Source organism: Parambassis ranga, chromosome 5 (assembly GCF_900634625.1).
Source record: "Parambassis ranga chromosome 5, fParRan2.1, whole genome shotgun sequence".
Classification (NCBI taxonomy): domain Eukaryota; kingdom Metazoa; phylum Chordata; class Actinopteri; family Ambassidae; genus Parambassis; species Parambassis ranga.
Window position 1 is genome coordinate 11,799,041 of NC_041026.1, and position 27,389 is coordinate 11,826,429.

Below are 27,389 nucleotides of genomic sequence, written 5' to 3' on the forward strand. Positions count from 1 at the left end.
ATGTAGACACAAAACTAAATACAAATTGAGGTTTTGGCAGCCAGGTAAGATATATCATCCTGATAAACATAGAATGCCTTCACAAAATTTATATCACTCAATCCTGTAGCTGTAGAGCTATTTCATGACACTAAAGTGGTGGACAAAACACTGCATTGTTTTGAATTAGGAGACCCTAATTAATATTTATTACATATAAACGCATCTCCATGTTCAAATAAAATATTCCATTTTATTTTACAGTACTAAGTGGCACTGCTGTTTCAATGAGACAAGGAGTCTTCAAACCATAACTTTGACTGTGGTCACTGGTCCCGTGGGTAAACATCAGGTTTGACAAACGCAAGGACCAAAACTGATGAAAACAAAAAAGCACATGCATTAAATCCTGAAGCAGCTCTAGGAGATAATTTGCAATTAATTCATTAGATCAATTTATATTTTATTTATGTGCAAATTACTCTGTAATATGCTGCTGACTGTCCTTCAGTTCAATTGCAGCATAATTTCCACAGCAACTAATAAGAAAATCAAACCATGTGGTGTTTGAAAAAGAAGCTCTGATCACAAAAATATCTCACAATATTTACTAAAGTAAACAAAAACTCAGATATTCTTAAATGTCCACACTGTCACAAAGTCCATCTCCTCACCATTCACCTGCCAACAAAAAGGCACCAAGAAGTAGAAATAATATGGATTCTTGAAGTGCATTTTAAAGTCCATAAAGTCCTAGATGAAGCACAAAGACTTCACTTCCCATGATCCTCAGCTTTTCACAGAGGACGTTATCTTTCTACGGGCATCTTTGTGTTTCTTGCGGTACTCCTGTGAAAATAGGAAAAACAAAAAAAAAAAAAAAAACATAGAATCGTTTTTACTAAATGTTCCCAAAAGATGGTTACCACCAACATAACACTGACAACAAAAAACATTTGCATCAGAAGTCTACACAGAAAAGTCCAGAATGTCGTATTCATATATAAACCTAGTATGTACCTGTCTGAGTGCGCTCCTCCTTTCCTCCCACTCCTCCCTCTGCTCCTCCAGCTGAGACATACGACAGAACATCTTGGGACCCTCTGAAGGAGAACACACAACACAAAGCTTAATAAACTAAAGAAACATCAATCCTTAGAAAATATTACCTTAGGGTTTAAGAAAATAAACTGCAGAAGTGACTGAATCTTACCTGTCAGTCTGTTGTCATCAGGGTAGAAGAAGAATAAATCTGTATTGGAAGGAGTTTCCTCTCTGAGCAATAACACAGAAATTTAGGTGAACGTTCTTGGTCACATACATATGTCATGTAAAGCCCTTTAGACAGTTTAAAGTATCTCACTCTGTGGTTTTAGCACCAGCACTACTTTGCTCCTCCTGTTCCTTTAGCTCCTCTTCTTCTTCTTCTTCTTCTGAGCTGCTGTCTTGGAAACGTGGGTCTTGTTGCCAGAACACCTTTGGAGCTTGGATGCTCTCCACCTTGTACTCGGCTGTTAGAGAAACAAACGATTTATAAAAAAAAAAACTTTCCTTCTGGAAGTCTGTAAAAACATATCTGAGATTTAACTGACCTGTCTCTCCACTTCCTGCTGCCTCCGTGTCATCTCCAAAGAAGGAAAACTTAAATCCAGAGGAATCCTCTTTCTCAGTGCTGGGATCAGCTGAGAGGAGAGAGGACAGCGGGTTCAGCTCTTCGTCCTCAATATTTTCCTCTTCTCTTTCCTCTTCTTGGTCCCAGTTTGCCAGTTTCTCATCTGCTTTAGTGATGTCATCCTTCGTCTGACCAAACACAGCCTTCAGGTCACCGGACACATCATAATAAATGTCTTTAGAAACTTCAGGAAGTTTCAGAGCCTCTTCCCTCTTCTTCTTACGGGCTGCCTTGCTGTGAAGGCAAGTCACATGGCAGGTTTACTCAAGTACAGGTAGAACTGATGGCACATGAGCTAGCCTAACATGTGCAGCTAAACTCCTTCTGTGTATGTGCTTGTACCTCTCCTTTTTGTTGTCATCCGTTTTGGTCTCAAAAGCAGTGTGTTCCTCTCTGCTGGGGTCGTAATGCAAAGCTGACACGTCTCTGCAAACACACACATTGCAAACACACATTTTGTAAATGTGGTTCAGAAGTGATTCAGACTTATTGTAAGTGTGTGTGAAGCTGACCTGAACTTCTTGGCTTTGACAGCAGGCTTAGTGCTGCAGGTTTGTTGGTTGCTGCCCAGAACGTTCTGCAGGATGGACAGGTTCTTCTTCCTCTCCTCTTCCAGAGCATCGTCATCTTCTGTCAGGTTCTTCTGCATCACTGAATGACAAACAGTCACTTTACAACTTTAAACAGAACCATAGCTACAAAGAAAACCTAGGCTATCACGGCTTCAATCACCCCTCTTCATGCAGAAGTTGTTGTCTACATCTCTATCACGACTATAGTGTGCCTTACCTGACTCATCTTTCTGCTTCTTGTCTTCCTCCATGTCCTCCAGGAAACGAGAGTCCATGCGGAAACGCTCATCTGTGCCGAAGCGAGACTGCAGCTCCATCAGCTGGAGGACACAAACAAACGATATGAGAGGCAGGTGTCTGTTAACTTTTAATGGTGGACAGTGTGGACTGGTAATAAAAAAGAAACAAGCTAGTACGCACAAGAAGCATCACTGTATAAACTGCTTTTCTCACCTTCTGTCCTGCTCGACCTTCAAACTGAGGCCTTATCTTAAACCTGCTGCCATCCTTATCTTCATCCCCGTCCTCATCCTCACTGCCACTAAACAGCTGATGGGCTGAAGCCTTCAAATGCACCAAAAAACACAAAAAACAATAAATAATCTGACAGAATATTTGAACAAATGAGACACATGAAAGCCCCCTCACCTTCTCTTTTATCGTACTGCTTTGATTGGTTGCTTCATCACCTGTGGCCTCATCCTCTGATTGGCTGTCCTGAAACAAGCTTTTCGTTGATGTTGTAACCGTCTGCTGCTCATCTTCATCATCCTCATCATCAGAGCCAAAGATAATGTGTTTTCCTGCTCCTGCTGCTGGAGCATCCTAATGGTGATCAAAGAAAATATATTTAGTCACTTTCATTAATTCAATGTTGGTTCAAAATGGTTCTCATTTATCTGTGCACCCACCAGGTTGGCTAACGCTCCCTTGATGAGCTTCTTGTGTTCTTCAGCTTCTTTCTGTCTCTGCTGGACAGCAGCCAGTCTCCTCATGTTGGTCACCCTCTGTCGCTCCTCTTCCTCCTCAGCTCCTAGAGCCACCCGAGGGGGAGCCTGTTCTTCCTTTTCTTCTTTGAAGCTTGAAGGTAAAGTCTTCGCTGCAGATTTAGCTGTACAAACAGTCTGACTGATGTTCATCATCTCCTCCCCTTCCTCTGCATCATCATCATCATCACTGCTGGAGTCAGTCACAGTTTTCTCTGAGACTTTATTTGGAACCAGCTCCCTCTTTTTCTCCGTTACTGTCTTCTCCTCTGTGTTGTCTTCTTCCTCCTCATCTCCTTCCTCTTCATCATCACCACTACTGGAGGAGGAGGCAGTCTCATCTTCCATTTTTAAAGTTTTGGGTGCAGCCATGTTCTCCTTAGCTTCCCCCTCCTTTTCATTTTTTTCTTTATCTTCATCCTCATCCTCCTCTTCTTCACTGCACTCTGATGTCTTGTTCTGTCTGCTTACACTCATACTGGTTTTGTTGTCTGCCGTTCTGAGGTTCAGTTTGAGTTTTTTAACCTCTCTTCCTCCTTCCGCCTCCTCCTCTTCCTCCACCTCTACTTCTGTCTTTCTCTCCTCTTTTTCCAATATCTCATTTAAAGCTTTAGTTCCCTGGAAGGCAGGCAGTGGTGCTGACAAGGCACCTTTTCTTTTCTTCTTCTTCTTCTTTTTCTGTTCATCCTCACTACTGTCCTCTTCCATAATGGCAGCGAGGATCTCTTCAGGCAGGGTGTCCTTCTTGGGGACATGTCTCTCTGCAGGGCTAGATATGAAGTTAGTTTCTGGCTCGAAGTCGCTGCTGGGGATGCTGGGGACTGAGGTCTTGGACGCCTGCTGAACCTCTTCTGCTACCCTCTGCAGATCAGCCAGGGAGATCTCCAGATGAGTGACATTAGAAAACATAGCTTCGTAATCAGAATCTGAACATGAGTCAGAGGAATCATCTTCATCATCATCATCATCATCATCAGCTTCATCATCATCATCATCATCAGATTCCAATGAGGAGAGGGTTATTACAGGCAGGACTGCTGTTTTCTTATTTTTCTCTTTACTAGAATCTCCTTTCTTCTGTGTGGAGGAAGGTTTCCTGATATGTTCCTTAGGAGCCGCTTCCTCTTCCTCCTTCTCTCCAACGTTGCTTTTTGTTCTCTTAATGCCCATCTTGTTTTCAGAGAGGTGTTCTGCTGTGGGGGGAATATGTTTGTCCGGAAGTTGAGGTTTTCTGGATGCAAAGATTTCATCAGTGTCAGCAGAGTCATAGTCATCCTCTTCTTCATCACCTGGAGTTACAAAGCAACACTTTTAAGCCATATTTTATGCTCACATGTATGAATACTGGCGTCACAATTCAAGCATCAGAATTACTCAGACTAACAGAGAGACCGTTTCTATTTAGGCAAAATCACTGTCCGCATCACTGGTGGCAATAAATCCTCATAAAAACACAAACAAAACAAATTCTCTGAATATGTGGAATCCCTGTTCAAAATATGTGTTACCTTTTTGTCCAGATTTGATCAGGTAGTCATGTCCAACCACTTCCAGCTCATCCTCCTCCACGTCTGGATGCAGTCTCCCATGGGAGGTCTCCTGAGATGCCACCAGCCTCCGGATTTCATCTTCTGAATCATCACTATCGTAAAAATGTGTCCACTTTTGCTGAGCTGGTCTGTGGTTGGCTGGCTGTTCAAATCCATTTGTGAGCCGACGAGATTCAGTGTGATTGACAGAATTCACAGTTTGCTCAAATCTAAGAGGAAAAAGACGTATAATGGTCATGGTGATGACATTTCAAACAGAAAACATTAGGGGAAAAAGTACAAAAAAAAAAAGGTCAGAATTGTGAAAAATATATAATATGTCTGAAACTAGCTGGGACTTCTGAGAACAGGAGAGATTCAAAAGAGCACTAAGTTCTGAGCTAAGTGGACTCCAGAAATAAGCAAAATTCTTTGAAATCCCAGCATTCAGCCGAAGATGATACAAACATCAAAGGACCTCAGGGACAAGCAAAAAGTCCTTGTATTTTTTAGATGCCATTCTGAGCATTAGGAATCCTTGAATCATGGCTTTTCAGGAACAGAAAAATGGTCAGAGACCTCTTCACAGTTACCTGGTTGTGCCGACAGAATTGTGGGAAGTGACTGCATCTGTTCGGCTTTTCTTGGGTTTTGGTGGTTCATAATGGGGGAACTCGCCCCGCCTCTTCTTGCTGATGTCATCATCCCCTCCATCTAATTCCCAGGTAAGCTGAGTTACAGGTGTTGACTCATCTGCAGTCTGCCGGTCCAGCTTGCGAATATTGTGGCTGTATTTGGATGGGTCGTACTTCAGGGTTCGTGATTTACTGCCTTTTAGACACCTGAGTTGCAGGACAGGAAGGACGCGTCCGAATTTACTGACCACCCAGTCCTGAAACCACAATAACCACACTTTCAATATTTACACACTTGCAATTACAAATGTCTTGATTGAAATAAGAAAAACGCGACTGCACCTTATGTCCTGGTATTTCGGTTCCTGGCACTGCAGCCTTCATGGTAAAGTTGTCCACACCGGCTTTGCTTAGGGAGTCCAGGACTTTCCGTCTCATGTCCTCAGCTGCAGGCTGCTGGAGATGCTGCTCTGCTGCTGCCTGTCGTTCCTGAGCCAGTCTAAGACACAGACACCTCATCACAAATAGTGACAGCTTCATCCCTGCACTCATTTCTGTTAATTTAATTATAAGATTTTCACAGTAAATTGAACATGGCTGTACTTGTGCAGGAAGCTCTCCTTAGCTGTTTCGATCTGCAGAGTTCCTCCTTTCCATTTGGATTTGTTGAGAACTGTCAAACCTGCAGATGAAACACAGATGTAATAATGATGTTATGAACTCCTAATGTCAGCTAGATGTCCAATTAAACACAAATAAAAACAGCTAATTTATGTGGGATACTCAAACAATAAAATCTATTCAGCTCAGCTCACATTTCTTTAGGTCGCCATCTGAAATGTTGATGTTGATGTAGCCAAAGGTTTTATAAGGAACCCCTGCAGGAGAAATGAAAGAGCCAGAAATAATAAGAAACTTAAATAAATATTTAAAATGTATAAACTAACAGTAAGTCTGTTAGAATTTAAAGGCAGAACACTGTATGTTATCCCCAATGCTCTCTAAGTGCCTGTCCTCACCGTCATTATCCCTCCTAGTCCGGATCTCCACATCCTCTACGTCTCCAAACTTTCCAAATCGATCCTTCAGATCCTTCTGGGTGACCGTGTGGCTCAACCCACCGACATACAGCCGCCTCATTTCTCCGTACCCACGACCACACGGTCACTGCACAGATTATATATATATATATATATATATATATATATAGTGGGTATATGTGGGTTAAGGTTAGTGTGTGTATACACATCCATTAACAGGCTTGATAGACATGAGATGGCTTTAGTCAGGAATATTTTGGGTATTTCCAAAATCCATACATACAAATATCTTAAAAAAATGGCAAATGTGTTTAAACATCAATACAATGGAGCAGAAGCACTAACTACAACCTCTGAAGTAGTGTGAACAAAATCTGAACAAGATACCCTCCAGAAAGTTGACTGATTGCAGTTCGTATTAGAAGCAGCGCGTTGGACCAAATTAAGAGTACACATATCAAAAACATAAACAAGAAAAGTATATGTGATTACATTATACTGCAGAAGCCTGCCTAACTAAAAAAAAACAAGCTTTCTAACTTCATGTTCGTGATAAATACAGCAATGACAATGTTTTCACTGGACTACACGAAACGTTGGAAGAACAAAAACAGCTGAACGAAATAAACATATTTTAAAATTAAATCGTATATACCTGATATGATAATGATCACGATTAAATAAGCAGTTTAATTAATATGGAGAAAATAAGCAACAACTGTTTACCTCACATGTATCCAGCTGGTGTTACCGCTATTCCTGTCCGGAATTTCCTTCCGCCCTTGTTTCTGCAGCGCCGAAACGTTCCGCAGTGGCGTAATTTAAATCGCGTAAAGACCTTAGAAAAACAGAAATACGAGTGAATACCGTCACATTAATCTAGGTTTACTACTAACCGACGGTAAAAAAAAAATAATCATGCTTTTCGTTTTGCTCAAAATAACAACAGTCACAGCATTATCCACATCCGCTACGACTTCCTGTGTAGAGGACTAATGAACTCATAAATTGAAGTTATTATTTTTTTTTAATTTCGTTTTTGTTACCGACTATCCAGTAAGTAATCCAAGGTAGTTATTTTTAGAGGCTAGCTTTATTAACGTTAGCAGTATTTGTATCTGCAGTAAAAAGTTTTACTCTTCTTTAGAGAAGTCGTTCCTCCTGCGACACGAGGAAGTGGTACAGTCCAGAGCGCGCGAGGCTCCAAACTGTTTTGACTGTCAGGAGAAGAAGCGAGAGTCCGTCAGGTGAAGATACAGCAGCGTTGGATAACTCTGTTTTTATTTCGGAAAATGCATCATTATATAACAATGTTTGTTTAAGCCGAAAGCCGTTATAACGAGAATGACGGTGTCAGCCTAACTTTTGACGTGACTGTTTGTTTTGGAGGTGTTTTACGGTATTTTACTGCTAAATTCAAGGTACGTCTTTGACAGTTTTTTTAAAGCCATATAAACAGTTTGCGAAACTTCACTTGATAAATGTCAATATGTATTTCATTTGACTGTTTTGGGTTTCTCAATTAACCAATTTGGTTCTGCTCCCCTCTCACTTTAGTGACAGTCACAGCTAGTCTCATTAGCTTGTGTTTTGTTATTGTGTTTGTCTATTACTGTCCTCACCAGTTCTCACCAGGTCTCTTGTTTGGTGTGTTGTTCTTTCAGATGGAGGAGAAGATGAATGAGGAGAACATTGAGGAGGTGAAGCTGCTGGAGGCGCAGATTGAGCGTCTCCAGACTGAGGTTAAAGCTTTGCAGCACCAAAAGCAGAACAACCATAAGGACATGACATTCCACTTTGAAAAACAAATGCAGGATGCCCTGTGAGTGTCAAAGTTTTAGTTTACAATTTCAGTTTTATGCAGTGTTAATGAATACCTGCAGAGTTAATTTATAAAAATTGTTTGTTGTTTGTTTCGCAGGGCCTATATATGTGGACAAAAACAAAATGGAGGAGAAGAAACGGTGCTGTCCAGGCTGAAAGAGGAGGTGGAGGAGTTGGAGGAGGATCTGGAGTGGCAGACTGAGATGAACGGCATCACTTTGGACAGCTGTGTTACAAAGACTCTGCAAAGCAGTAAGAGTTTCTCATGTATAATTTTTGTAAATCTGTGAGTCATGAAAATTACTAGAGTTCATCGATTGAAATAACCAATAATTTAATGTTGAAGGTACAACGTAAAATGTTTTAGTTCTTAGTCATGAAATGTTGCTTAATAAATATTTATTTTGTCTTTTAGGTGACTGTCAGGCGATCCAGCAAATCTGTATATCAGGTCACACCTCTGAACTGCTCTTCCAGGTAGAGTTCCAGCTGTCTGAGCTAAAGGTAAGTCAGTTATTTGTCAATGAGTCAATGATTTCATTGTAGTTTAACCTTTATGTAAGACAGTCCTTGCAGCACACAACTTTTTGGACCATTTACTTCACAGGGGAGATTCTATGTTTAGCCAGCAGAGGGTGACAAAGAGCCACGTTCAGTGGCATTAAGGACACAGTTTGAATTTTAGCTGCTCTTTAGACCTTTGCACAAACTGATTCATATTCACAACAATAAAAAAAATCTGTCTGTTAACACAATCGAGTGTGAGGTAAAATCCTAGTCTGTGGTAGTGTAAGATAAACTGATGCATCCATGCTGCTGGCAATAACTGATGTAATTTGGTTGTTGAGCTTTACAAACTAACAACATATTTTATGATTTCTCATGCTAAGTTAAAACTCACTTAAGAGAACTGCATACATTACACATTTTATATTGTCTAATGTCTTCTTTTTAATTCTGGCTGAACTGACCACCACAGCAGCTGGCTTCATGGAACCACTTCTCCTGCCTGGCTCATGCACTCTCATTAAAATTATAGTTTTTATTTTGAACTTGTTTTGATAAAAACTTTAATTATTTGGCTGTGTAATGTGGAAACACACCCTCTTTTCATTCCTTTAATATAGTTTAATTATTACTGAGTTTAAATGCAAGATGTGGACTAGTACAGCTTCCAGTAATCTTTAAGTTTTTTTTTATATTTTGTGGCTTATCCAAATCCAATCATGACATGATTTATGACTCCCAAAACATGGAGAAAGATGTTTAAATGAATAGGCCAACATTCTTTGGAAACTTGGTTATTATATTTTTAAATGTGATTAGCTTAGCTTAACATGAAGACTGGAATCAGAGGGGAAGAGTAAGCCTGGCTCCATCTAAATTGCAGGAGGGTCAGAGATCTGAGAGGACAATCAATGATCTGAACTTGGTGCTGGACTCCAGTGACCTGCAGAACTTCAGCAGCTTCCTGTCGAGGTAAGAATCAGTGCTGCATTTTAATGTAAAACTGAATCTTTTCTTTCTCCTGAAGGAGCAATTGATCTATAGTGAATTATTTTATCAACACTAAATTTGTTCTCATCAATAACATACATAAACTGTATTCACCCACACTTGGTGGCATCTAGGGAAAAGTCAGGCTTACTCCCTCCACGCACTGGTCATTCATTGTGGTCGGTATGTTGCTCAGTCTGCTTGGTTTAATTCCATGTTTTAAATATTAGTTAATATTTCTGTCAGGATGAAGCTGTCTGTTTAGTTTAACTCAAGTGTTTATTGAAGTAGATGAAAAATATCAATTGGCAAATGTTGTCATCCAGCTGAACCTCCTCATACGACTCATTTACAAACAGAAAGCCTTTAAGACAGTCATAATGTCAGACTGACTCGTCTAACACAGGTGTAACTCATTACATTTATTAGGGCCAGATTCCATTTAGGTGTTTTGGCATGCCTACCTGTAAATGGAGCTGAGCCATCTTTAATATTAGCTACACCTGTGCTTTTTTGTTGTGCTGTGAACGTTTAAAGCTTAGGCTGTGTTAGATGAGAACTGGGCAAACGTTTTACGTCACTTTTCACTGAGTGTTCCTTGTTTGAACCTCATCTGAGCTCATCTACCTAAATTATCCTAAAGTATGAGGAGTTTATAGATCTGAGTTAAACAACAGGCATTGCTAGACTCATCTGTAAAGCTCCCAAAATAAGCATTAGGCATATACTAAATATCAGTATTCTCTCTCTCTCTCTCTCTCTCTCTCTCTCTCTCTCTCTCTCTCTCTCTCTCTCTCTCTCTCTCTCTCTCTCTATATATATATATATATATATATATATATATATATATATATATATATATATATATACACTCAACAAAAATATAAACGCAACACTTTTGTTTTTGCTCCCATGTTTCATGAGATGGACTTGAAGATCTAAACTTCATTCCAGATACACAATATTACCATTCCTCTCAAACATTGTTCACAAATCTGTCTAAATGTGTGATAGTGAGCACTTCTGCTTTGCTGAGATAATCCATCCCACCTCACAGGTGTGCCACATCAAGATGCTGATCTGACATCATGATTAGTGCACAGGTGTACCTCAAACTGCCCACAATAAAAGGCCACCCTGAAATGTGCAGTTTTGTCTCACAGCAAAATGCCACAGATGCCACAAGCATTGAGGGAGCGTGCAATTGGCATGCTGACAGCAGGAATGTCAACCAGATCTGTTGCTCGTGCATTGAATGTTCATTTCTCCACCATAAGCCGTCTCCAAAGGCGTTTCAGAGAATATGGCAGTACATCCAACCGGCCTCACAACCGCAGACCACGAGTAACCACACCAGCCCAGGACCCCCACATCCAGCAGGTTCACCTCCGAGATCGTCTGAGACCAGCCACTCAGACAGCTGCTGAAACAATTGGTTTGCATAACCAAACAATTTCTGCACAAACTGTCAGAAACCACATTCGATGGCGTCTAGCACGTTGGAGAGGTGTTCTCTTCACGGATGAATCTCGGTTTACATTGTTCAGGGCAGATGGCAGACAGCGTGTGTGGCGTCGTGTGGGTGAGCGCTTTGCTGATGTCAATGTTGTGGATCGAGTGGCCCATGGTGGTGGTGGGGTCATGGTATGGGCAGGCATCTGTTATGGACGAAGAACACAGGTGCATTTTATTGATGGCATTTTGAATGCACAGAGATACCGTGATGAGATCCTGAGGCCCATTGTTGTGCCATACATCCATGAACATCACCTCATGTTTCAGCAAGATAATGCACGGCCCCATGTTGCAAGGATCTGTACACAATTCTTGGAAGCTGAAAATGTCCCAGTTCTTGCATGGCCAGCTTACTCACCGGACATGTCACCCATTGAACATGTTTGGGATGTGCTTGACCGGCGTATACGACAGCGTGCACCAGTTCCCACTAATATCCAGCAACTTCGCACAGCCATTGAAGAGGAGTGGACCAACATTCCACAGGCCACAATAGACAATCTGATAAACTCTATGCGAAGAAGATGTGTTGCACTGCATGAGGCAAATGGTGGTCACACCAGATACTGACTGGTTCTGAGTCCCCAGACCGCCAATAAAGCAGAAACAAAATGCACATTTCAGGGTGGCCTTTTATTGTGGGCAGTTTGAGGTACACCTGTGCACTAATCATGATGTCAGATCAGCATCTTGATGTGGCACACCTGTGAGGTGGGATGGATTATCTCAGCAAAGCAGAAGTGCTCACTATCACACATTTAGACAGATTTGTGAACAATGTTTGAGAGGAATGGTAATATTGTGTATCTGGAATGAAGTTTAGATCTTCAAGTCCATCTCATGAAACATGGGAGCAAAAACAAAAGTGTTGCGTTTATATTTTTGTTGAGTGTATATATATATATATATATATATATATATATATATATATATATATATATATATATGTGTGTGTGTGTGTCAGTACAGTATACTGATTTAGTCACTTGTAAAAACAATTATCACATTATCACTCATATGAGTGATAATTGTGTTTCATGATTTTCAATTGAACAACAAGTCTGCAAAGAAACAGAACAGCATTGAACAGTCGAACCTTGAAGCTAATATTCACTATCAGGCTGCTAGTTTGAATCTACAGTTCCAGAACAGTGACCCAGATATGCATTTAACATTAAATTGTCTAGTCTAAAACCTTGTATTGCCCCTTTCCATTTGTTTTTGCCAGTGCTCTTTTGCACTGTTAAAATTATAGTGCTATAAATAGTTCCACTATGATGTTTCCTACAGTTGTCATCAGTAATTTTGAGTATTAAAACTGGTGCTGTCACAAGGTAGACTATTTTTCTGTAAGATCTAAGTGAAGCACGTAGTTGTGGAATATAGGCAAATCGTGCTGTGTATATGTGCTCAGGTGTAATTTCTGTCTTCATACCCACAATCTGCCAGAAAGCGTCTGCTCTGTCAGTGGATCAGTAACACTGAGCAGGAGTCTGATTTGCTCTATATTTGAGGCCAAACCACATCTGGATTGTATGGTCCAGTCTGCAGACTCTGGCAAACGGCAGATGGAAAAATACTGAAGATAATGATTCAACACACTGCTGCTTTCTCAGAGTCTGTGTGTGTTTATGTGAGGGTATGAGTGTGAGAGAGACAGAGATATGGAGGTTTAAAGAGTCAGTTTTACAGTCCAAATTAGTCTTTGCTAAACCAATATGGTCTGAACTGTTAACAGATAAAACTGACACTAGGAGTATTGTTTGTTGTTTTTATCCAGCAGACATATGTCGTTTTCACATCTGTCCTCCCGTCTCCCCAAAGTGCTCTCTGAACTGTGTACTAGAAGTATTGAAGCTCTGCTCTCTGGCCACCCAAGGTTTGGCAGTGCTCACAGCTCAGTACAGAATCATTGCACTTACAGATGTAAGGCTGATTAATGAGGCATGATGAACAAAAAGGTGATTCAGGTTCGAATTATTTGGTTAATAAATGAGTCTCTGTATGACCTGCATAGCCAGCAGCTGTAGTTTCAGGTGCATGGTTTGACATTGGATCTTTATAGACTAATTTTATTGACTTATTGGCTTTTAAAGACATTTAAGTAGATTAAGATCCTAACATATTACAGTAAACCTTCACAGGGTTCTTTCTCTAACAGGTTCTAATTCCGTTTTTATAAATACATTTTAAATATCATGTAAAACCTGTTACACAGAACCGTCTGAGGGGGCGTCTTAAAAACTGCTGAAAGGAACAGGCATGCTCCACATGCTTTTCAGGTTATTAGAAAACTCATTAGTCTATCAACCAGTCAGTTCCAATTCTCACCATCTTGGTAGCAGTAGGTAATTATTGCAAATACAGGTGAAGAGGTGGAGCTGGGGTTAGAGGGTAGCCATAGGGGCTTGTCAGTCAAAGCAGAAATGCACTTAATGTAAAAATGTAAGTCTACATATAATCAAAATGACTGAGTTATATAACAATTGCCCTTTGTACCTATAGACACTGTAACAGTGGTTTCACTATCAACCAGCTGTTCATTAGTAAAACAGCTGAAAGCTCTTGCAGCCAGCAAGTGATGTGGAGCCTCTGCTAAATGCAGTGCATTGTGGGAAGTACTCGCTGCCAACCTTTATATGTCAAACAAACTCCTTTTATGAATCTCTGCCATTAAAACACAGATCTGCACTTGTCATGTGGGGATCCAAACCAGATCATCTATGAGCTGTTTTGACTCCCAGCCATCAGTTTAAGAATAACTGATCCAGGCTGCTGGGTTGTTTCATGGTCCAAGCCAGGGTGATAGTTTTTAGCCAAACTGTGATGGGGTTAGAACAGCAGCAGATATCCATCAGCACTGAGGCTGAAATGGAGCGTTGGTTACAATACAGCTGTTGTTTTAATGGCAGCTCTATGGCAGTGAGTGTGTACATGCATTATGGACAGTATAGCTAATCTACGTTTGCTGTGTGATCACACAAAATTGTATATTAGATTGGGATTAGAAAAAGGTTCTTTGTGGGAAGTTCTGCAATGGCCAGTTATTTTGAAGTGGACGATTGATGACTGCATTCAGGAATTGTTATGGTGACCTTTCTGCCTTATTGGCACAAAAATGGTGACAAGTGTGGATGAGTTTAAGTTCAGCTGTACTGTTATCAGTGGACCAATAAACCTAATTACCCTAAATAAACTTATTTGGTAGATATGACAGACATTTGATTTACTGCTCTTCTTAAGAACTATGGGAATAGTGAAGCAAAAAAAATCTTCTGGAGATCCACTAACACCTAAAGCAAATATAACAGTTGTTCTTGTTAGGAGGCGGTTTCTCAAAGATGCATCAATGTGGCAAAATTTCTTTACGTATATATATAATTGAATGTACTTAACCATATTGCATATTGGTTTGTTAGTTTTTTTTAATCAATGCACACTGTAGGTTAACTTTAAAGCTGTAGCACAAAGCAAACTTCAACAGTGTTTCTAGCCAGTGAAATATTACAGTCAAAGTGTTGTTTGTATAGTTTGATCGTTTTTTTTTTCCACTTTTTGGTAAAAACAAGTTTTATTGCTTCCTTGGGATGATAAACTGAAAACCTGCAGTAGAACTTTCCAAATCTACACATCTCATTAGAGTTGTCAGATGATAGGGTTGTTGCCTTTACATTTAGAATATTGTACATTGAAACGTTTATGTCATGCTGAACCAGTACACCAGATCAGTTCAATATCCAATCAAACTATCCATCAGTCTTTCCCTCTCTTTCTCTCTGTTTGTTTTGGTTGAGCTCTATTATATGGCAGGGTGCTGCCATTTTTCCATCAGCTCTGTGTGGAATTACAGTCATCTGGAAACTAAACCCGGCTGCCGTCTAGCCCCGGGCCCCCATGGAAAACTCTGGAAATCCTTTTACAGATTGTCCCAGGCTCGGTCAGACCAGACCAAAACAGAGATTGTCTTTTTCTGTTGTCACTGTGATATACAACTTTATGTAAAGACACAAGCTTTTCTAACCTTCCTACTACAATTGTTAGATTGGTAGTTGAAAAGTTTGTTTTTGTAAGAATTGTAAGAACATTGTAAGAACATTGAGGATAATTAGCTGCCCACTCTCTGCCATACTGTGAGAAGGAGCACTCAGTACTGCTGGTACTGACACTATGGCCTCTACAAGCCTTTAGAGTTAGGTAGGGGATGACTACACAATAATTCTTACCCAATTATTACCCAAAACCAAAATACCCCAAACAATGTTGACATTGGCATCTGTCATCATAATCATTTTAACTGCATGCTCAGGAAGCTGTATAACTTCTCTTCTTCTAATTTAGGCCACGGACTAAATTATAAATCACATTAAAATCAACATTTTGACAGTGAAGACTGGCTGCTTGTGTTAATTGTATTTCCCATAATGCAGTGTCATAATGCAATATAGCATTGGTGTCTTGACATACTGTAGAACCAGGCCGTGAAATATTAGTTGTGTGATCTGTTTTAATCTTGTGTGCAATGTGTTTCAGAGTGGAGGATACCCGGGATCTTCTGCTATTCTTCAGGACTTTAAGGGGTTTCTCAGAGAGATGTGATAACCGCTGCAGAACCTTCCAACACTTCCAAGTAAGTGAAGATACATTTGCAACAAAAGTGAGTAAAAGTGTTAAATGAACTAGTTATTTAAGATAAAAATAGGTCTCTGACTCTGAATTTGGCCAGGTGATTCTTTGTATTGATTGCAACAATAATTTGCGTGAAACTTTGTTGGGGTGATGGTAAGCTCTAGTCTCCCTAAATTCCATAAGTGTTCAGTATGAGGGCAAAGAGACCTTTAACGGCAGCTTCAGGTTGTGTAGGTGATGTAATCTTTTAACCTCTGATGGGTTCCACCCTCATCCATCAGTGGAGGAGTCTTGTTGTCTTCTGAAACTAGAGGTCAAATGGTCAAAAGGTCTGGGATTCTCTTCGTGGCTTTAGGGATGAAAGAGAGAAAGAGATGCGAAACTTAGATCTAAACTTGGGTGAGGTCTTATCAATCATGAAGACACCTCCAAAGAAGTGCTTCTCGATACGAAGGCTATTATTGGTAAGGTTAATGCAGTAAGTGCAAAATTAGCATCGGTATGCTAAGTATTACAGCACATCATAGTAGCAGATGCAATATGGAACCTTTTCTCTTGTTTATTTGGAGAATGTAAAGTTCTGCCAACTTGGCTGTGCTGAATGATGATTAACCCACATTTTCCATACCGGCCTGTGTGCCCTAAACTCTTATTTTGCTTTACTTGCATTTTCTTCAATGTTAGTATGGAACAATTTAATTCCCATTGCAACTACTCTGCTGTAATGTATTCCACACCTTAATGACACACAGACATAACATGCACTTAGAGGAATAAACATAAAAACTAAAGGACTCCTCCACCGTCCATGAATCTTGTTGGTAGACCACAGCTTTAACCAGCCAGTCACTAGCCAGCCAGGACGTTTTGTCTATTTGATTGTCGATATTTAGGGGACAGGGTTACAACATAGAATGCTTGTGGTCTGTTTGTCATGTTTCTCATGCTGCCAGAAATTGTTCAAAGAGCTGCTTGTTGCCTGAAATGCCAATATTACATATACACCAGACTGCATAACAAGTCACCTGTTACTTTTTAATATACTAATTGTCTTTCAACTGCTGTGAAAAACAGTAAAATCTAAAGTTACTCTATAAAACAAAGCCTTCTGCCTATGGGACTTCTAAAATCACTTCCCACCTTGGCTTGTAAGTAATTTCAGTATACAGTACAGTAGCTGTAGTTATTTTTTAACTGCTAGTAGTTGTTCATATACTCTGAGTCTCATCGTGTACTTCCCCTCAGGTGGCACCTCACCATACCACCTTAGTTTACTTGCTTTATATTGATATTACTTGTTTATTCTTGCTGTTCCTGTGGTAATAGTAATATAATTTGAATCAGTAGAGACTCTATTCAGTGTGTTCTCCCTGGATCCATCCTCTAACAATCATCATTTGAACACATCTTAATTATAAAAAATTTTATTAAAATATCTTCAAACATAGCCATGTCACATACACATCTTCCTGTACACAACTGTCTTATTCACATCAGTAATATTCTTGATTTTTATTACTGAAAGGGAAGAGTCAAGGACAAAAGCAAGACATTGTAAAAGCAAACAGAAGCGAGAGGAGTAACTTTCACATTACTATAGTTCATAGATACACTGATCCCATTTCCACTTTGATTGGATCTATAAATTAAAAAAAAAACAAAACAAAAACAAAATATGATTTGTAATTATAAAAATAAGTAGACTAATGTCTTATTAATGTTTATTTACTTTGGGTTGAATCAGGTGGAATCTGTAAATGATGCTCACATGCTGTGGGTGTGTGATTCAACCTCCTTCAAATTCCTTATTTGCAATGTTTTGCCATCAGCTCAATAGCCTTTGACATTTAGTCCAAGAAAGGGGGGGGGGTGCAGCTCAAAGAGACATGAGTGTAAAACCTTCTGTCTCAGACAGAGGCTGAACTGAGAGCTGCAGTACACAATAAATAACTGTATATCATGCAAAAATATGCCAGTAGGTGCCCAGAATACAAATAAAGACCAAGACACATGCATGCCATGTCCCTTTAAATTGAAGCATTTATAGATTTAGCTAAAACCAAAGACACCACCTTTGTATTCAATTGTGAAATTATAAAAGAAAAAAAAATGACGACAAACATTTTGTCAATGATGTTGGTCAAGTATTCCTGTTTAAAATTACTGCAAATCTTAAAATAAGAGATGTTATGATTGTACAAGTTACTTCTTTAGCTCTGCAAAAAAAAAAACAAAAAACAGGAAATTGCAATAATATCCTGCAATAATTCCAAAATATTTCTTTACTATTTACCATTAAGTACAGTAATATGATGCCTCTATTTTAGAAAAAGTGTGAAAACATTTGGCTAAACTAATAGCTACAGGTAGTTTATACGAAGGCCTGCTGGCCTGTGACTGCAGGCATGTGTTTGTTTATTGTCACAAGCAGTTTGTGTTCGTTCATTTATCCAGGTAGTATCACATCAAAATGAAACGATAAGTTGGACTGCCAGGTGTATAAGTGTTATTACTGGTGCATTCAGTCAGGAGGGGGTGCCTTAGTTATAGTACCATTTTGTAAACTAACACTTACAGTCCCAAAATCAAGTATGCCTTTAACAAAAGCTTTCAGGAGGTAAATACTGAAAGGTTTTTGTAAATTGTCTTGACCAGACTATGAAACACTAAGAATGTAAATTGAATGTGTAAAAGTTCTAGTAAAGGCATCATAAGAGGCCAAGTCAGATCCAGGGAAATCACTGCAGCTTCATTTTTTTTCCACTTCATTTTTTAGTAATGTGCAACTAGAAAAACAGATTTTTAGATGTACTTTGTAGAACTACTTTGAAGCATATTGAGACCCTCTCATGGCTTCTTAGGGGGTGCAGAATGTTAAAGGCCCCCTTATCCCCACAGCTCACTAAAAAAGCCCTTAGATAAGTTTACATCTTTAATTCTACACCTTTAGTCCAGTGAATGGTTTCATTTTGACACAAGCTGTTTGTAAGTTTTCTGAAGTAAAAACATTGACACCTTTATCTCTGCCACGGGACCAGCTCCCAAAGTCCAGAACGTCATGGTATCCACCAGTACTCTGAAAACTGCTCCATCAGCAATGAAGGGGCTACAGTAAAGTTCCTGCGTCCTCAGCGGTATCTTCCGACAGGCAGTACTTTCATGCAAGTGAAGCTGTCTGGGTATTTTGACAGTACTACTGGGTTGCCATCCAGACGGACCTCACTGAGCTTTGGCCGTAGATAGTAGGTGTCGTTGGACTTGCAGAAGGTGTCTATGTTGACCTCAGTAATGTTGTTGTTCTGGAGGAAATGGAAAGCGTGGTATGAAATCAACATTGCGGTACTCCATGTTGATGAAAATGATAAATATTGTCTCTATATTTAAATTTAACCTAAAACATGGTTGTATAGCCCTTCAAGGGTTGAAACTGATCAAGGTTTTGTGTCAGCAAAAGTGACAAACCTGTAAATGTAAGATGCGAACACTCTCTGGGACTTGAGGAACAGCTTCCAGCTGGTTGTCGGCCAGGTACAGATTGATCAGATTGGTTAGTTTCTGTTGAAGGAGACAATGTTGTTACAATATATACAATATAATATAATACAATATAATGTTTTTACAATATAATTTTGAATCTTAAAAGAACAGCGACAAAGGCCTTGACTCACTCTGTCCACATCCTGTCAGTCAGGTTGGGATGTTGCTACAGTAATTTAAAAGTTGTAAGAAGTGGGGATGATAATATACCTTGAATGCATTAGCCTTGACACCCTTAGTTTTGAGAAAGTTGTTGTTGACATTGAAGATTGTGAGTTTAGGTGGGAGCATTGGAAGCTTGACCAGGTTATTCTCAGCTAGAGACAATTCCTCCAGCAGGGTTAGCTTAGAGAATGCCCCGTCTTCGATCTCTGAGATCAGGTTCCCCGTCAGGTCAATCCTCTTAAGAGTCACTGTTGGCAAAGAAAGATTGCTACAAATGTTGAAGACAGTAAGTGTAATCTACTTTTGTAATTGCATAGTAGACACAGTCCATAACCAAAATACGGATTATTAGAGTGATTGTCAGTTTCAGTCTTCGTCGGCATGGTGACCCTGAGAAGTCGGTTGTCTCTGATTAATGACATCAGACTTACCAATGTCGGCAAAGTCTTTGGTGCTGATCTTTTTGATTTTGTTGAAGCGGGCATACAAATATGCGGTTTCTTTGGGCAGAGTGGGAACAGTGGTCATGTCGGGACTGACCTCCTCACAGTACACTGAGCCAGTTAGACACACACACAGCAAGCAGGTGGGAAGGTCTGCAACACACAAAAATTATGCCTTCAAAATAAACCCACTATGGTTTGTTGTGGTACATTAAGTCTATGGAGAACTGCTGCAGACTGCTCTGACTGCTGCACAACACGTATTTGATCTATTTGATCTTCTTAAGATACTTAAACTAAAAAACCATTGTTCCATTGACAAACAGGATTTTTTGTGCTTTTCTTCACTTTACAACTTCATTAATAACACTGTTTATAAGAAAAGAGCAGTGTTTGTTTTACCTGCTGGTTGCTTATGTGACTAGTTTCGGTTGTCATTTTTAAGGTTTTTTTTTTTTTTACCAGTAGTAGAAGTGTGGTGTGTGTTTGTATGTGTAGTTTATTGTTTATCCCTAGTCTAAGGGCTAGTCTAAAGGCATGTAGATCCAGCTTAATGTCAAACCACAATAAACACAAGGCACCAGGAATATAAACATTTTCTTAGCAATAGTTAGGCTCATGAACCCCGATAAGCTGTAATTTTCTGGCTTAACATTTAAGTGGTAACCACTCAAGCATTTGTAATTGCTCGTTGACAACATGTGTTGCTAGTTTCAAAGCCAACAAAACCTTCACTAATTTTGTTCTGGACTTTGTCTTTGGCTCACTTTCCCAGACATTCAAACCATAAGCAGATTTAGACAATCCTGTCAGTTAGAGACAACAGCAAAGCAGTTTTGACTTCTCAAGTGTGACCAGGTGCAGATGAGTCAATCCATTTTTTAACTTACCAGAGGCGTCTCCTCCCTCTGCGATTGGGCTGGCATCAGGTTCATCAGCAGGAGGCAGGGCCCTCTGCAGGAGAAAACATGGCCTGTTCATATACCAGGCAGCTCATTGGCTAGAGCAAAACATCGACACTGCTGAGGTTAGAAGTTTTGGAAAAATAGTTATGTATTTATATAGAATAAATATAGCTGCTACACTATACACTATACTGAAGTCTGTTTGCTTAGGTTTGCCGTAATGGTTTAACTTGATAAAATGCAACAGCTTTCTTTGGAAAATACAATTTACATATGGTGGGACATATCGTGGGTCATTGGTAGCAATAATACATCTTGAGAGTGCTAACTGAATATGTGGTGTAATCATTGTACAGTTGTCCAGAATCTCTAAATCTCTAAATGAGGTGAAGGTTTTTTATAAAGTGTTAGTAAAGTTCTACTGTTAAGTGTTGTTGCTCTGGCCCTGTAACTTTTCATTAAAGTGACATGAATTAATTAGTGCATGCAATCTATGACAGGTTTACAAATACCAGCCTAATTTAAGCCTTAACTGCTGCAGAGTGCATGAAATGTAGATTAAAAAACCCTGCAGAGATCACATACAAGGGTTTGTAATTTGAATTGTAATATTCTAATATTGTCACATGGAAGTAATTGAGCAACAGGATAGTTGGTTCATTCTAGGCCAGTGTAGAGTTTCTGCACTCACACAAAGATATGCATTTCTGAAAAGCCTGCATACTGCAGATGTGGCTGATGTTGCATTGTCTCATGTTGTCCAGCAGATGCAGGAACCATATGTTGACCTTCAGCCCCTGGCCTCAGGAACCTCTTGACCTTTGTAGGTTGAGTTACATTCCATCCCACGACCTGAAGTCTTTTGGGTGTTAGGACAATTAAACTATTTAAACTGTTATCTAACAACTTAGCAGTCACCTGCTACTATAGTTCATGATTCTAATGGTTTATCTGTAGGTTGTTTGCAACCATTCAGCCAAACTACTTATCAGTGGTGGAATCCTGCATCACCACTGCTCTGTTTATTTTTCATCAACAAGACATGGCTTTATCTTTAAACACCATCTCCTCTTAGCTACAACTGTCCCTCTATGCAGTGAAAGGGAGAAAATAGAACTTTCCACTTTGTGGACTAAAAAGTCAGTCTAATAAATCCAGCCCAAGTGGTTAATTGTAGCAGGAACAGAGGGTCTGAAAGGTCTGGCACAGTTGGAAATTTGTATGAAAAACAGCTGGTCCCAAATAAAGTTCATTAAAACTGAAGTTAACGTTCCATAGCCATATTGTCTCACACTTCTTTTCCCCTCTTTGCTTTGAGGATTGTTTGTGGGATTTTTCCTTTCCTGCAAGTGTTTTCCCAAAGGAAAGTCTGACCAGAGTTTGGTTTTGGTTAATCCAAATATTTCTTGAAGGGGTTAGTGTGGTTTGTTGAGGGTTAGTGTGGTCAAATTGAGTGGAGGCTGGTGTAAAAAAGCACAGCAAAGTGTGTGTGAGTGTGTTTGACTTGTGAGCTGAATGAATTATTATCTGTTAGAGGAGGAGTAGCAATAAAATAAGGTGCTGACAGATTCTGTTGTACAAAGTAGGAGTAAGCAGATTAACTGACATAACCATGCAGTGGATTATTAATTTAGTGTACAGTGTGTACACTAAATCAATTCACTAAATGAATTCTGGCATAAAAAAGCAATTCTAATTTTATCCATTAGTAAAGTATTACCTGAACTTTATCTGTTTCTTGTTTTATCTTATATTTTCCTATTTTTGCCATAATAATATATGGTCTGGGTAAAGCATGTGTATCTTTATGCTCATAATAACTGTAGCACGACCATAATTACTGCTTTTATTTTAATTTCATACACAGAATTGCATATCTTATCAATCAATGTCAATCACCATTTTAATTGTTAAAAATATCTCAAGATTGTATTATGTTTATGTTTTACATAAACACTGCAAAAACAAATTGCTGACAAAACCAGACTACACAACCGGCAGAAACAGATCAGAATCAGTTCAAATCAAATGGCATTTTTCTTTAGAGAAATATGATGCTAATAATAAAATTCTTACCCTTGCCCTCCTTGATTTCAAATGATCACTGAAGTATCCATTCAGCTCCCTGCCAGGTAGAGGTCCTGGTATCAGCTGTGAGTCTTGATCAAACTTCCTGGCTGAGGCTACCACCAGCCAAGGCACCAGCATACAGGTGTATAAGAGAGCCTTCATGCTGTCCAAAAGCAGTGTGATGCCGACACACCAGGTTGCCTTAAAAGCCTGAGTTTTGGTCAGCAGCTGCTCTCTGCTACAAGCCCCGGGTTGGATGTGTCAAATGACTGTATTTAAAGGCTGAACCAGTAGCTTCCAGCAGACTCTTAAAGCAGAGTTTATAGAGCACAGCACTTAACCCTTTCCTGTCCACTCATCTAATCATCTAATCTGCTGTGAGAAAGAGACAGAGACAGGATGTACAGAGGCACACACACCAAGAAAGAGGCACATATGGAAAAAGACAGTCAAAGTGAGAATAAAGTGTTCATTTTTCTCCTGAATGTCCCTTAAATGTGTACACGGAAAAAAACGTTTGCACTGGAAAAATTGCAGAGAAAGCAAAAAAATTGAAAGTTGACAACCAAAGTGTGAGTGTGTTTTGTCTGGAGGAATGTCTGTGGTCTCTGCTTGGCCGCTCCGTAATGACTTATAATAACCAACCTATCTTTCATTAGGCTGGTTCAGTGTTTTTCTTCTTCTCATGGTCTGTTTTTCCCTAAGCTGCTGGTCAGACAATTCATTTAGCAGCCATTATACAAACTGTAATTATAGGTTAGAATTTACACACTTATTAGGGATTGACCAATGGTTGGATGTGTACTGCTTTCTGAATAGTGAGTGGTGGACGTTTCAGGTTAGAGTTGTGATGTTGGGTCTTCCATCACTGTCCAGTTAGCAACAATTTAAGCTTGTTTGGAACTAAAATACTATAGTTTTATGCTAATATGATGACAGGACACGATAATACAGTTTGTGCAGTCAAATGTGTGATTCCTGAAGTCAAACAAAAATTTAAAGTGTTATATCACAAACTGAGGACTCGTGACTGAGACTGGACCTTGGACAGTCCCTCCAGCAGGAGCTTTTGGTTTTCTATTACTTCCTTCCTGATGTTGAGGTGTCTTGAATAAAAATGTTGTTCAGATGCTTCTCGTCTTTCATCCATGGAGTGCATCTACAGTTCCATATATATAATATTATCTGTGTTCAATTTTTAACAACAGGTTTTTAGTTTGATGTGCATATGTGTGAAAGACGCATTACCATCAACGTCTTAAGGCAAAACAAACTAAATGGATATGCATGTATATGTAGTGTTAATGTATTTGTTTAATATTTTATTTATTTTAAGATTTTAAGAATATTTAAGATTTTTTTGTGGCTTAATGTATAAATGTTTCATTGATAAGTTTGTGGTTTCTTTTAAATTGAAAATGGCGACTAGCTTCAACTTCATCTTGGGGAAGAGGTCTGGGGGTGCCTGATAAGGTAATGGCGTGAGTGTAAGATGAGTTCAACCCTTCACTCTCCACTGTGGACTTGTGGACGCCACACTGCTACTGTGGTTAAATCTCAGACAGTGCTGACTTGCAATTTTCAATTACCCAAAAGAGAAATACCACAAAGTTATTCACTTAAACATTCTGGATAATCACTTAGAGAGTTGAACTGCACGTGAATGTTGCCTGAGCTGTATAACTCGTCTTCTTTAACCCACAGGCCAGTGCACAGTGCTTATGACTGTATGTAGAATGTATAGAGAGGCTCATCATGAGCTGTTAAATAAATTGGCACCTGGCTGCCCCAAGAGGATCAGTTTAAGTGAAGGTCAAAAATTAACTATCTATTAAAATACTGGTTTCCCAGTCAATTAAACCTCAGATGATGCTTCTCTGTGTTTGATGATGGAAAGGGGCAAACAGATTCTGGGTGATCTAAGTAAAGGCCAACCAAAACAAGCATCACTTTTTTGGAAGACACTGTGAGAACATTCTGCTAAGCTGTTCATTTCTTTAATTATTGCAACTCATGTGTTGTAGACATCTCATGTAAAAAGAGTAATGAACAGCTTCATATGCACAAACACATCACCGAATGTTAGTTAATATGATACACATAAAAAATGCCAGAAATGAATCAAAAACAGAATTACTGGAAAACAGCAAGTATGGGAGAACTTTCCAAAGCAGAAAGGCCAAGAGATTCTCAGTAATAAAACTGAAGAAACTTTCACTTAGTCTATTCACCAGCTGCTGAAGTCCAGCTGTTCCTGGGTTGATTTCAACCTTCGCTGTCAAATGAGAGATGTTGGGCTTCTCCAGATCCGCTCCTAAGAATTTGCATTTTTTTTTGTGTTGTCCCTAGACATGGTGAACTGAAAGGAATAAAAATGATAAGAGACAGTACTTCTCTATAAACAAGCAGAGTAAAAAGACCAAAGTTTAACAGCAAAACAGTTAAATAGAAAACATGTGACTATTTCAGCCTTCAAGAGGAGAGGAAAAAGAAGGGGGCCCAGATATAAACATCCAAGGAACATGAGCCTGGACTGTTACAGGTGTGTTAGCAATTATGAACACCTTTAAACTTTTATGACTCTGGGAAGAGGGCCAGCAACTGGGGAATGTTTTTACTGTCACTAATTTTCTATACCAGAGTTTGGGCTGCCAGGGTGTTTCACTGGTATCTCACTTCACAATAAAGCGATTCAATGGGGAAAGCCACCCACAACAACACACTCAACACAGATCATTCCTGCCATGTAGGGCTATTCCTGTCACGCTCAATGTGTCGTTGAGGTAACCTTTTTAAAGCCTGGCACTTTGAAGTCCTCTGTTTACCAAAGCACAGATGGGCATGTAGAGAAAATTGGAAGTTGTTGCCTTCGTCACTTATGCTGTAATTTGCTCAGACAAGGCAAATAAAATGCTACTTTTGGATAAGGATGATAGATGAATGATGGCAAATGACAAGCTGAGGTAGACAGTTTCCTCGTCACAACCAAAAGATGTTTACATTAAGTGTTACTCTGTAGAACCTTAAGGTGTAGTTTTAACACTTTAACTCAAAACAACTGTCTCTCTCACACACACCACTACTAGAGTTTGTATGTGAGCAGGTCTCTTTGGTTAATAGCTTTGAACTAAGGGTGTAATAATATTTTGGGAGAGTATACACAAAGCCTTACAAGTGAAGACATACATTTGGAGATACCATTTGTATCCCCCCTCATAAAAATGTCATGAAAATCTTTTTCAAGTATCATCAAGTTTGAGGCACATCTTTTAAGGAATCCTAGCCGGTTCTTCTTTGGTGAATCTCTCAAGCTCCTCTAGATTTGATGTTCTCCTGGCATGGACCCTGGTCTTTAGTACACTCTGGAGGTATTTCTACTCTAGAAGAGACATATGCTGAGAGACCCATTGAGACCCATTTGCAGCTGACTGCTTTAGGTTTTCTTTCAAGGTATTCAGATAGGCTTCTTTTTTCATGATTATTTCCACCATGACACGATTCTCAGTTCCAGGTACACTGCAGTATCCCTGTACCATTATACTGCCACCACCGTGTTTTAATGTAAGGACTGTGTTCTCTGGGCTGTACAGTATGTTTAATCTTTCTCCGCATTGTCTCTAGCACAGTACAGTCTGGTGGCTACAGGCTGCATAAGCACACAGGTTATCTCAATAATTCAGATAATGGAGTTTATTATAAAAGCTTTTGTCTTCATATGTTTCTGTATAAGAAGCGCAGGTAGACTTTCAAGCCTTAAGATATGGCCATAATAAAGCCTTTCTAGGCAAATCTCACAACTCAGCAGCCATCTTGACAGACATTGCGGTTAAGAAGACTTGCTGGTGTTTTGAGTCTAATACATAAACAGTAGATTTCTGTGGATACACTTCCACACTGACACCTTCGACAAGGTCTGTTCCACTACAATAAACACTTTGAACAGCTACAATGGCAGGTCATCAATGCATGTCGATACATTTATATAAGAGCTGTGTATGGTGCAAATAGACATTCAGATACAGTGTGCAGTAAATTTCCTGAGGACCTAAAGGTGTGCAGGCGGTTTGCCAGCAAGTCTTCATCCTACTGCTGTCTGCTCTTTCAGATAGTCTTCATAAACTTTAAAAGTATCTATATGCAAAAATATTAAAGTCTTATTTGGACATGTTCTGCTTTCCTTTAGTAGATTTTATTAATACAGCTTAAAATAACAATTTATTTCTGAGGCAGTTTGTACATGACTTAACACCCACTGAGGTCCAAATAAATAAAATGAATCCACCAAAAAAAAAAAAATCACACCTGTTTTTCAGAAAACAGGTGTGCTGTAATTATTAAAGTCATCTGCTCCAAATTCAGCACATTTCACTTATGTAAACACAGTGGATATAACA

At 39.4% G+C, this 27,389-nt stretch overlaps 3 protein-coding genes across 5 annotated transcripts in view; 1 reads left to right on the forward strand and 2 right to left on the reverse strand.

Moving 5' to 3' along the window:
• Positions 1 to 197: 197 nt before the first annotated feature.
• nol8 (nucleolar protein 8) lies at positions 198 to 7,239 on the reverse strand. Its single transcript, XM_028407060.1, has 18 exons — positions 7,140 to 7,239; positions 6,393 to 6,540; positions 6,189 to 6,251; positions 5,977 to 6,055; positions 5,716 to 5,872; positions 5,332 to 5,630; positions 4,718 to 4,968; positions 3,135 to 4,498; positions 2,872 to 3,048; positions 2,677 to 2,787; positions 2,441 to 2,543; positions 2,164 to 2,302; positions 1,994 to 2,077; positions 1,572 to 1,885; positions 1,343 to 1,490; positions 1,193 to 1,254; positions 1,000 to 1,082; positions 198 to 828 (listed from the first exon to the last, which is right to left on the reverse strand). Exons 2-18 carry the CDS (start codon positions 6,511 to 6,513, stop codon positions 769 to 771), a joined length of 3,615 nt encoding a protein of 1,204 aa, XP_028262861.1. The 5' UTR covers positions 6,514 to 6,540; positions 7,140 to 7,239; the 3' UTR covers positions 198 to 768.
• Positions 7,240 to 7,390: 151 nt separating this feature from the next.
• cenpp (centromere protein P) overlaps positions 7,391 to 27,389 on the forward strand; it is a 63,312-nt gene continuing 43,313 nt past the window's right edge. Inside the window, exons 1-7 of one of the 3 annotated variants that reach the window (XM_028407288.1) lie at positions 7,391 to 7,469; positions 7,561 to 7,834; positions 8,078 to 8,235; positions 8,335 to 8,489; positions 8,653 to 8,741; positions 9,628 to 9,716; positions 15,780 to 15,876. In XM_028407288.1, the coding sequence (XP_028263089.1) occupies positions 8,078 to 8,235; positions 8,335 to 8,489; positions 8,653 to 8,741; positions 9,628 to 9,716; positions 15,780 to 15,876 (588 nt within the window). In that variant the 5' untranslated portion in view covers positions 7,391 to 7,469; positions 7,561 to 7,834. Of the gene's footprint in view, positions 7,470 to 7,553; positions 7,835 to 8,077; positions 8,236 to 8,334; positions 8,490 to 8,652; positions 8,742 to 9,627; positions 9,717 to 15,779; positions 15,877 to 27,389 lie in introns of those variants that run through there. The other 2 variants (XM_028407289.1, XM_028407290.1) reach the window with 2 other exon arrangements.
• On the reverse strand, positions 17,526 to 23,284 carry ogna (osteoglycin, paralog a). Its single transcript, XM_028407291.1, has 6 exons — positions 23,002 to 23,284; positions 20,911 to 20,974; positions 20,009 to 20,173; positions 19,623 to 19,825; positions 19,338 to 19,430; positions 17,526 to 19,174 (listed from the first exon to the last, which is right to left on the reverse strand). Exons 1-6 carry the CDS (start codon positions 23,155 to 23,157, stop codon positions 19,004 to 19,006), a joined length of 852 nt encoding a protein of 283 aa, XP_028263092.1. The 5' UTR covers positions 23,158 to 23,284; the 3' UTR covers positions 17,526 to 19,003.